This window comes from Nicotiana sylvestris, chromosome 6 (genome assembly GCF_000393655.2).
Source record: "Nicotiana sylvestris chromosome 6, ASM39365v2, whole genome shotgun sequence".
Classification (NCBI taxonomy): domain Eukaryota; kingdom Viridiplantae; phylum Streptophyta; class Magnoliopsida; order Solanales; family Solanaceae; genus Nicotiana; species Nicotiana sylvestris.
The window spans coordinates 79,841,148-79,852,873 of record NC_091062.1 but is presented as its reverse complement, the minus strand read 5'-3'; the positions used below and the strand labels follow the sequence as shown (position 1 = coordinate 79,852,873).

Sequence of the window (11,726 nt, the reverse complement as noted above, 5' to 3'; positions counted from 1 at the left end):
TTGTGCGCACCTGCGGCCTTCCTCAGCTTCCCAATTCTCCGCATCTGTGGTCCAATCTTTCTTTTGCAAGTCTCCCACCTCCGGTCCCCGCTCCGCAGATGCAGTTATGACAACTGAAGGAAATCCTCAGCATTTCCTCAATTCCCATCCTTGATCCGTCAACTATCTGAAATCAACCCGAGACTCTCGGGACCTCTACCAAACATTCCAACAAGTCATATACCACTATTCAAACTTATTCAAACCTTCGGAACACTCCAAACAACATCAAAACACCAAATCACCCTCGGATTCAAGCCAAAGAACTTCTAAACTTTCGAATTCCGCAAACGATGCCGAAACCCATCAAACCTCATCCGAATGACTTGAAATTTTGCACACACGTCACAAATGACACTACAGACCTACTCCAATTTCCGGAATTCCATTTCGACCCTGATATCAAGATTTCCACAGCCGACCAAAAAACACCAAATTTCTAATTTCGCCAATTCAAGCCTAATTCTACCACGGACCTACAAATTATGTTCCAAACACGCTCCTAAGTCCAAAATCACCTAACGGAGCTATCCGAACCATCAAAATCCACATCCGAAATCTTCTACACATAAGTCAATATCCGGTTGACTTTTTCCAACTTAAGCTTCTAAATAAGAGACTAAGTGTCTCATTCCACTCCACGGCCACTTCGAACCCAAACCAACCAACACGATATGATGAAATAGAGCTGAACAACACATAAAGAAGCAGAAATGGAGAAAACGGGGCTATAACTCATGAAACGACAGGCTACTCATAAGTTCGAATTTACAGTATCAATTATTGTTCATGAGTTGGCCTCTGCATACTCACGTATAACTAAGTAAAAAAATTTGCAGAATGGGAATAGTACTTATATTAAGAGACAACGCAGAACTACAATTTTATGGATTCATAAATTTAGAATGACAACTTTTAGTATTAATAGCTGTATTTTAAATTTAATATGTATATATATTTAATAAACTTTTTAACATAAAAATGTATTGTTTAAATAAAAGTTATTGGGTTCAGCCGAACCCGTATCTAGATTTCTATTTCTACCTTACTTATATTGGTTATTGAAGGGCGATAAAAAAGTAGGAGTATACAATTTTCCTGAAGCTACAAAATGAAGATTTAAGAAAAGTATGAAGTTTTTAAATAAAATTTGAAAGGGAGAAGTGTTCAAATTTGGGCCGGTCGCCACCCCTTACAAATTGGTTTATGGTAAAACAATCTTTTTGTACTTGAAATTTTAATGAAGTCACAGATAGAACCTAGACAATTTTGCTTATTGACTCAGCCTTGTAATTTGCTTATCGACTAATAGCCCGTTTGGTCAAGCTGCAAAAATCAGCTTATTTTGAGAAGTGTTTTTTTTTTCAAAAGTACTTTTGGTGAGAAGCAGTTTGTATTTGACCAATTAGTTTGAAAAGCGCTTCTGAGCAGCAATTAGTGTTTGACCAAGCTTTAAAAAACTGCTTCTAAGTGTATTTTTTTCAAAAGTACTTCTTAAAAAAGTGCTTTTGGAGAGAAACTACTTTTTTCTGCTTCTCCAAAATTGTTTCCGCTTCTCCTCAAAAGCACTTTTTTTCCTTCCAAAAGCTTGGCCAAACACCTCGATTTTTGGCCAAAAATATTTTTGATAAATAAAAAAAAGTACTTTTGACCAAAAAGAAACTTGACCAAACAAGCTATAAGTCAGCCTGGTACTTAGCCAGAAACCATTCTTACGAATCAATTCTAGGCTTGCTCTGTGATCGCATAATTAATCCGTCGGTTACAACAGCAACGCACGCGGAGTTTTCCTGTAGTGTGCGAGTCGGTTGTAGGTAAGTAGCAGCACTAATTTTCGTACGAACAAAAAATGTAGTGAGATTGTCGAAATCCTTCGACTCTTAATAATGTTATTGAATTTAATTAAGTTCTGAAAATAGAAAAATCTCGTGATAGAGAGCTTGTTCCTACTTTACTGGGCCTATCCTACCTGAATTCAAATCAATTAAGATAATAGTTTGGAATATCAAATGTCTGAGGGGTCGTATGGTTTATGGGATATGAAAAATAATCCTAAAATAAAATATGAGATTATTTAATTCTGTGTTTGGTTGAATTTTTATTTTTTAGAAGTAATCTCGGATTAGTTATATCATAATTTTAATTTATTTTTATATATATTTATGTGGGATAATAATACCGAGAGAGCTAATTCAAGAATAAAAATCAATCAAATAATAAAATACCCTTTTCCATAACTATTCTTCTAGAGTCCTTTAAGAAGAACAAGGTTAAAATTTGAAATAATACTTTATTCAAGTTTATTTATTGTAAAATTAGACCTTACTCCCTCTGTTATACTAAAAATAAATTTTTCTTTTTACTTGTCTACTTTAGCAAATCAAGAAAAATTTATTATTTTCTTCCAATATATATTACCATTGTATTAAGTACCACATTCCCTAAATTGTTGGAGTTACATCTTTAATAACCATCAACAAGGGTAATTGGTAAAATAGATCCTTAATAAATAACTTTTTGAGTGGCATGTGTAGTCAATGAAGGACGTCTAATAAAAGAGAATGGAGAGAGCTGTTTATATTGTATCCCGAACTAATACTTACTTAAAAAAATATACTCACTATATAATTCTATCATTTTTTTTAACTCTTGTATTATTATCATAACGTTATAATTTTGGTATAACTTGTTTGGTAATATAATTAAACAACTCCTGAGGGGTAGGGGTGCACATGTGTCGGATTGATTTGGATTTTTTAATTACCAAACCAAACCAATAGTTTCGGGTTTTTAAATATATAAACCAAATTAAATCAACAAAGTCGAGGTTTTTCAATCTCGTTTTTTCTTGGATTTTTCGATTTTTTTTCCGGATTTTTGTGTTTTTTTCGGTAAAGTCTTCATAACACAAAATATGTAACTTATGCTCTAAATATTTCTTTAGTCCTGGTAGGATACAACTATATAATATATATTTTCAAGAAAATAATACAATAATTTGAGATGAGTCATAACATTGTACTAAGTATTCAATAACAAAGATAATAAAATCGAATAAAACAACTATGACTAATTAATAATCCATAATAAAAATGAACATAATCTAAAAATACTATATAAGTCACGCTAAATAACTACATCTAATAATTACTATTAATTACATGACTAAGACTAAAGAAAATTATAAACTAAGTTATACATTTTCGTTACAAAACTAATGTAAAACTAAAAATAGATATCAAACACTATTGTCATTTCTAGCATTGAATTGAATTTATTTTGTTAGCATTAGTATTGATTTGAATTTTATTTGAGTTACTATTTTTTTGGACTATAAACCCTATTGGACCATTAAAGAATGTTAAGTCCAATCTTGAAATAATACACTAAAAGATAAAAACTGTGAAAAAACTTAAGAAATATTTATAAATTACAGTATAATAAATATTTAAATGTATAAAATATTTTAAAAAATTGTACAATATAATATCGTGTTGGTTTAATTTCGTTTTGACTTTTTTTTAGTTAAAACCAAATCAAACCAATTATGATCGTTTTTTATTTCAATACCAAACCAAATTAAATCAAACCACATTAATTTTTTTTTCCGATTTAACTCGGATTATCGATTTAGTGTGATTTATCATTTTCTTCTACCCCTAAAATAAAGTGTTGGGTGCTGTATTTTTATTAGGGTACTCCCGTTAGTATTTATGCATTTGACTTCCCTCTCTCTTGCTATATTAATTCTTCCTTCCCTCTCTCCCACATTTTCCAATCCCGTCTTAATTACTTCCCACCTTCCCCTCCATCTCTCTCAGAGATTTATTTTCTCTCCATCCGTTTTTTTTCTAATTTTCTCCACCAAATCCTCTCTCTGAAATCATGCTCATTATATTGTAGAACTATATATGTATCTCTCATTTTCCGTCCGTTACTTATTCCAACATTCTCCCGTTTTCTTAGCTACAACGCATGAACTGAACCATAAGTCTTGCCTCTTACTATGCTACATATACTATCTTTGATATTTCCTTTTCATATTCCACTCTTTAATTCCTTTATATACAATATCTTCATCATTATCCATTCTTGTTGGTTTTCTTATTAGATCATATTCTTCTTCCTGTACATACTAGTAAATCTTACCACTTCCACCTCATTATTTTCTATTTAGTTCTTAGTACTCGCTTCTCATTACACGTCTTTACTCGTGTGATTACTAAAAACCATTTATACGACGGGAATAAGTACTGAATTTCATTTCAAGTACAATATAACAAGGACTACTACTACTACTACACGACCGAGTTATTATTTTATCCAAGGTTTTATTGATTTCTCCCAGTAAAGATCATCAATGGAATACGGCGGTGTTACCTCCAGCAGCGGCGGCGGCGATGCCTCTGAAACTCACCGGAAAAAGAAACGTTTCCATCGGCACACAGCTCATCAAATTCAAAGGCTTGAAGCGTAAGATACTGCAATTTCAGAACCACAAAACCATTCATTTTGCATTTCTCACTTCTCCTTTTGAATATTATCGGAAAAATGATTTTGATTTGTATACGCTTAAGTGTGAAAATCTAATAGTATTTTAACTAGTTGTAGCCAGTAACCAGTTAGCTACTTCCACTTTTAGTGACAGTTATATTTTGTCATTCTACATAATTAAGTTAAAATCTAGAGGAAAAATACAGTCTTGATGTGGGTGTGCTTTAATTCATTTCCTTTAGTACTTAATTAATTAGTACTACGTGCTAGTTTTTTGGTTTGAATAATAATGAAGTTTGGTGTTTGTACTTTCTAGCGTGTTCAAAGAATGTCCTCATCCAGACGAGAAGAGCAGATTGCAGTTAAGCAGGGATTTGGGCTTGGCTCCTCGCCAGATAAAGTTTTGGTTCCAAAATAGAAGGACTCAATTGAAGGTGAAACATCTTTTTATCTGATTTGTAATTTGTTTGAAAGTAGTACTCTACAATATTAACAAAGATAGCCTTCTTTGTGTTAAATTTGTTTTTGAATTTTAGAGTCAACATGAGCGAGCAGATAACTGTGCGCTAAGAGCAGAAAATGATAGAATTCGTTGTGAAAACATAGCAATAAGGGAAGCCATCAAGAATGTGATATGTCCATCTTGTGGAGGCCCTCCAGTTACTGAAGACTCTTATTTTGATGAACAAAAATTGAGAATGGAAAATATGCAACTAAAAGAAGAGGTCTATGTTCACTCATTTTATCTAATTTCTTGTCCAAATCTGTTTATTGCCCTTTTTCTTTATCTTATTTCCTTTTCTTGGCATCTGCAGCTTGACAAAATTTCAAGCATTGCTGCTAAATATATAGGGAGGCCTATTTCACAACTGCCACCAGTACAGCCTATTCATCTGTCCTCACTAAACTTAATGTCCATGTCTAGTTTTGGAGGCATTGGACTAACTGGCCCGTCCCTTTATCTCGATCTTCTCCCAGGAAGTTCAATGAGTAGTACTATTCCAAGTTTACCATTTCCTACATTGAACATTTCAGACATGGATAAGTCACTTATGGCTGATATTGCTGGCAATTCCATGGAGGAATTGATTAGATTGTTGCAAACCAATGAACCTTTGTGGACAAAGTCCACAACTGATGGCAGAGACGTACTTGAACTTGATAGTTATAACCAAATCTTTCCGAGGGCTAACAGTTCGTTGAAAAACTCAAATGTTCGCGTTGAGGCTTCCAGGGATTCAGGTGTTGTGATCATGAATGGTTTAGCATTAGTCAATATGTTTATGGATGCGGTTAGTTTATCTTCTCTCTCTCTAGTTCTCCTTTTTGGATTTTGAATTTATACTCTTAGTATATCGAAGTTAAACCAATCTCATATTTATCGTTGCTTTCCTTCTTTTGTTGTTGTAATTTTGTAGAACAAGTGGGTGGAATTCTTTCCTACGATTGTTTCAAAGGCAAGAATAATTGAAGTAATATCATGTGGTGTAATGGGCGGCCGAAGTAGTACATTACAATTGGTAAAGAAGATATACTTGTTTTTTACTTGAAATCATGTTCATATTCCTATTTTTTTTTTCAAGAGGCTGAAACACTCTATCTGGCTACATGCAGATGTATGAAGAAATGCAAGTGCTTTCACCTTTGGTCCCGACACGACAGTCGTTTTTCCTTAGGCTTTGCCAGCAGATTGATCAAGGTTCATGGGCAATTGTTGATGTTTCCTATGATATTATTCAAGAAAATCAGTATCCTTCCTCTTCATGTATGGTTCATAGGCTCCCATCTGGATGCTTGATACAAGACATGCCCAATGGTTATTCCAAGGTTGTCTCTACTATCATAATTTTTGTGATTGAGTTTTATCTTTCCATTTTAGTACTACATCTAATTGGTTAATTCTACTGTGGAATAGGTTACATGGGTGGAACACGTAGAAGTTGAAGAGAAAGGTTTAATTCATAAGCTATATAGAGATCTTATACATAGTGGCATGGCATTTGGAGCAGAGAGATGGCTTGGTTCTCTTCAAAGATTGTGTGAGAGATATGCTTGTCTAATGGTTAGCGGCAAGTCTTCCCGTGAACTTGGAGGAGGTATTATGAATCGTACATGTGCTTTTATGTTCCTTATTTCAATGTACGAGTTCAAGAAACCACAAGTAATACTTAAATTAGTTGAAGTCGGATATATGAGTCTTTGTATCAGTTTAAGTCTATTCAGGCCTAAACCCCTGACTAACTCTAGAATTCATCCACCTTAGACTAGTTTACTCTATCCGTCAACCTATGGCAACCGTCCTCTTTTATTTAGACTCGGGGCATCTATGTTTTCTGAAGCTCGCCGAGATGGAATTTCTTATTAATGTACTAAGAAAAATTCAATTGCTTGACATGAATGTGCTTGATGTAATGGTTGCAGTGATTCCATCACCAGAAGGAAAAAAGAGCATGATGAAATTGGCTCAAAGAATGGTGAGCAATTTCTGTGCCAGCATCAACCCGTCCAATGGACACCAATGGAACGCCATTTCCGGATTGGATGAATTTGAAGTCAGAGCCACCCTTCAGAAGAGCACTGACCCCGGCCAGCCCAATGGCATAATCATCAGTGCAGCTTCCACCATTTGGCTCCCGGTTCCTTCACAACATGTCTTCAATTTCCTCAGGGATGAAAGGACGCGACCTCAGGTGTGGATATATTTACTAAGCTCCTAGAAGTTGAACGGAAACCATTATTCATTTTTTTTGAAGTACATTGTAGATTTTTTCGAAGGAAAAAGTAGAAAATGGAATGACTTCCTTGCCACTAGAATTCTGCACCATGCATGTGTTATTAATTAGAAGTTTAAATTAGTATAAAAAATTGATTTACTAAATTAACTACATCTATCTTGATTTCTTGGTGCAATAATAACTACACCTGCATAAGTACATTTTCTTGGTACATATTCGTTCTTTTGAGGATTCATCAGTTTGGTATTCTTTTTCCTTGACACAGTGGGATGTTCTATCCAACCAAAATCCAGTACAAGAGGTAGCTCACATTGCAAATGGCTCTCACCCAGGGAACTGTATTTCTGTGCTCAGGGTAATTTCCAAAATCCATCCTATATATAACAAATAATGAAATGATTTGGTTTCCTCCTTTTTATTTTTATTTATTTTTCCTCTTTAAATTACAATGCAGGCCTATAATACTAGCCAGAATAACATGTTGATACTTCAAGAAAGTTGCATAGACTCATCAGGTTCACTAGTAATCTACAGCCCTGTGGATTTACCATCCATCAATATGGCAATGAGTGGTGAAGACACCACTTACATCCCATTGCTCCCTTCCGGTTTTACCATATCGCCGGACGGACGACAAGGCCGAAGGTCCAACGAGGCATCGTGCAGCAGCACAAATAATGGTACAATGGGAGACAATGGGTCAGAGGGGTCACTTGTTACAGTTGTGTTCCAGATTTTGGTGAGCAGTTTGTCATCATCAGCCAAAATGAGCCCAGAATCAGTAAACACAGTTAATAACCTTATAGGCAACACTATCCACCAAATTAAAGCTGCCTTGAATTGCTCCGCTTCCTGATCCATTTTGAATTTAATTCAGCTGCTTCTGCTTCTGCTTCTGCTGCTGCATTTTGTTTCCCCCCTCTTCACTGCCACCTTTTAATTACATAGTACAGATGAGAAGTTAGCTCATGAATTCAATGAAGAGATCTATTTGGAGTTAGTTGAGAATTATCAATGCTATGCTTCTTCATCAATAGCCTGGAGCTGACACAATGCTTAATACATCCATATGCTGCTGCTTACTGCTCCTGCCAAAAGCTTTATTACAGTTTTACAGCTCATACTCTTTCATTTTTTTTGTTTTTACTTTCTTTTTCAGCGGCTGTGTCCGAGCCAACTTGGGCGCACCACCATTATTTCACTAGTTACTGAGCATAAGCTCCATTAGCATAAGCTCCATTCGGACACCACAATTTTTTTATTCCCAATTCTTGGTTTTCTTGAACCTCCATTCTGCTTAAAAGAGGGAGTCAAGAACGCACCATACTTTTCTTTCTCTCACAAATCACATTCCTTTCTAAGAAAATTTCTTGGGTAGAAAGTGCCTCTGATTGTACTCTGTTCAGGCAAGAAAACTGTATGGTTCGGGTATTGACTTCTATGCATTAACTTACTTTCATCAATCTAATGGATTTGATTTTTCTGTAAGATAGAGTTTAATTACATTCTCATCTGTCTATTTCTCTCTATCCATATTTGTATATTTCTTACATTTATTCAAATTGTGGTCCAATGTGTGAGGAAAAAAGGACAGCCATGGGCCACTGAGGTGGGGGCCGAAACAACGACCCATTGGAGAAAGCTTGTTTGCAAATTCTGTCAACTGTTCTAATTAGATTTATGTTGAGAAATAGTACTGTACGTACCAAGATCTAATGTACAACCCCGTCTTATTGATGTACAAATAATGTTACATCATCTTTCATACATAATTAGCAAAAATGGTGCATATTCATGTAAGATACTTACATAAACCTTAGGATACATATAAGTAATCAAGTCTATGTATAGACTAAAATAAAAGTGAATATATTTTAATTTGCTATTGCTGTGATGTTAAACATATTCAAAGAGCTTGTAAGAGTTTAGGGTTCATATCCTAAACTGAACATTCTTAATTACTTATAATATTATGCCTGGCATAACCAGAGTTAGTTAACTCAATGAAGGATACTTTGAGAGTTGCGTACATGGTTGGATCACTACAGACTCGAGAGAGTTAGAGACCAATAAGAGGTCTTCAACAATTTTTTTCTTATGCATTTTCCTCTTACTTTAATTTTTAATTTTTATTTTCCAGTTTTTTTCCATAAATGATCCCGTTTAAAAAAAAAATCAATTATTCAACACATTGTAATTGGGCGGGTTGATGAATACTTGCTTTTTTATCAACAAGGAGAACATAAACCTTAGGATACTTATTAGTAATCAAGTCTATGGATACATCAAGTCTCTGTGAAAGAAAGCTAATCCGAGCGAGCCTCCACTAGCTGCTACTGGGACCAACACCAGAATCTGCACAAAAAGTATAGAAGTGTAGCATGATATAACCGACCCCATGTACTCTGTAAGTGTCGAGCCTAACCTCGACGAAATAGTGACGAGGCTATAACAAGGCACTCACTAAAAACCTGAACTTATATATAAAAAAATAATAGCAAAAAAAGAGAAAACGAGAATTTAACATAAAACCGGAACTGAAAATACTTAACTGCGTCGACGGCTTGCGATGTTGCGGATGGGCTGCGAAAGGTTGTGGATGCTTGATTACTATCGCGATGTGTTGTCCAGTCCTTGATGCGGGTGTTGGTAGATCTTCCAGTTGTTCATTTGTGGGATGAAGCAGATTCTTATATTTTTCCGGCGAGTGTAGACTCGAGAGGATTAATCAATCGCCTAATTGTTGTGACTATGGAGAGGTCATGGGAAGGTGTTGATTTGAGTCCGACATGTGGGAGATCTACTTGAAGAATTGAGGTCGCGCGTTTCGTATGATGTCTCTATCCAATGGAATGCATATAATGTCATTTTGGAACATTGAGAAAATTGGCTTGGCTTTCACAAGGAGTAGTATGCGCTCGGCAGAGCCTTTAGAGTGTTTTATGCCTAGTGTTACATAAGTGTATGAAAGACTTGGGCAGCTACAAAGGAAGGGTGCTATGTGGGCGGAAAGTGTATGAGCAGTCTTTTATGTTCTCCTTGTTGTAGTCAAGGACGGAGCTAGGTGGGCGGAAAGAGTTTAGCCAAACCCCCTTCGCCGAAAATTACACTATATACATAGTTTATTTTTTTTTATATATGTATTAAATGTTGAATCTCCTTAGCTTCTTCACGTGTATACCTTTTTTATTTTTTGAATCCCCTTGTGAAAAATCATGCTTTTGCCACTGGGACTGTAGCCATTTTAATATTTGATTCACGAGGGAAATATTAAAGCCATGTTGGTGTCACGACCTGAAATCCCCCACCGCGGGGTCGTGATGGCACCTAACATCTACTTGCCAAGCAAGCTAACATTAGTACATTATTAATCATTTTAAAACTAATTTGAAAATAATTTAATAAGAAATAAAGTTATACAAATTCAAAACACACACACACACACACACATATATATATATAATACAATTCCAAATGCTGACTAATCAAATTTCGAAATCTGGTGTTACAAGTATACGAGCATAGTAAAAGTGCTACAACCTAATGTCTGAATGAAAATACAACTGTTTGAAACAAAATAAACAGTAGAACTAGATAAGGAAGGGAATTTTAGAGTTGCAATCGCCGTGCAGCTATACATCAAGTCTCTGTGAAAGAAAGCTAATCCGAGCGAGCCTCCATTAGCTGCTACTGGGACCAAAACCAGAATCTGCACAAGAAGTACAGAAGTGTAGCCTGATACAACCGACCCCATGTACTCTATAAGTATCGAGCCTAACCTCGACGAAGTAGTGATGAGGCTATAACAAGACACTCACTAAAAAGCTGAACTTATATAAAAACAATAATAGCAAAAATAGAGAAAGCGAGAATTTAACATAAAATCAGAACTAAAAATACTTAATTGCACCGACGACTTGCGATGTTGCTGATGGGTTGCGAAAGGTTGTGGATGCTTGATTACTGTCGCGATGTGTTGTCCAGTCCTTGATGCGGATGTGCTAGTAGATCTTCCAGTTGTTCATTTGTGGGATGAAACAGATTCTTATATTTTTCCGGTGAGTGTATACTCGAGAGGATTAATTAGTTGCCTAATTATTGTGATCATGGAGGGATCATGGGAAGGTGTTGATTTGAGTCCGGCATGTGGGAGATCTATTTGAAGATTTGAGGTCGCGCGTTTCGTATAAGGTCTCTATCCAATGGAATGCATATAATATCATTTTGGAACATTGAGAAAAATGGCTTGGCTTTCACAAGGACTAGTATGCGCTCGGCAGAGTCTTCAGAGTGTTTTATCACTAGTGTTACATAAGTGTATGAAAGACTTGGACAGCTACGAAGGAAGGGTGCTATGGATTATAGACAATGTGTTCTATGGCTTTGCGTTAAGTGGGGGAGCCTGCTATCGACGATCTGATTGCATGATCATGCGTTATGTTAGTTCTTGGGCTAAGG

The 11,726-nt window shown here is 35.5% G+C and overlaps 1 protein-coding gene across 1 annotated transcript; it reads left to right on the top strand.

The window, feature by feature from the left end:
• The first annotated feature begins 3,824 nt into the window (after positions 1-3,824).
• On the top strand, positions 3,825-8,731 carry LOC104227868 (homeobox-leucine zipper protein HDG11-like). Its single transcript, XM_009780231.2, has 10 exons — positions 3,825-4,512; positions 4,850-4,967; positions 5,070-5,258; positions 5,349-5,825; positions 5,952-6,053; positions 6,148-6,360; positions 6,449-6,629; positions 6,955-7,223; positions 7,534-7,623; positions 7,723-8,731. The coding sequence occupies exons 1-10, from the start codon at positions 4,400-4,402 to the stop codon at positions 8,122-8,124; spliced, it is 2,154 nt and encodes a 717-aa protein (XP_009778533.1). The 5' UTR covers positions 3,825-4,399; the 3' UTR covers positions 8,125-8,731.
• Positions 8,732-11,726: the final 2,995 nt, after the last annotated feature.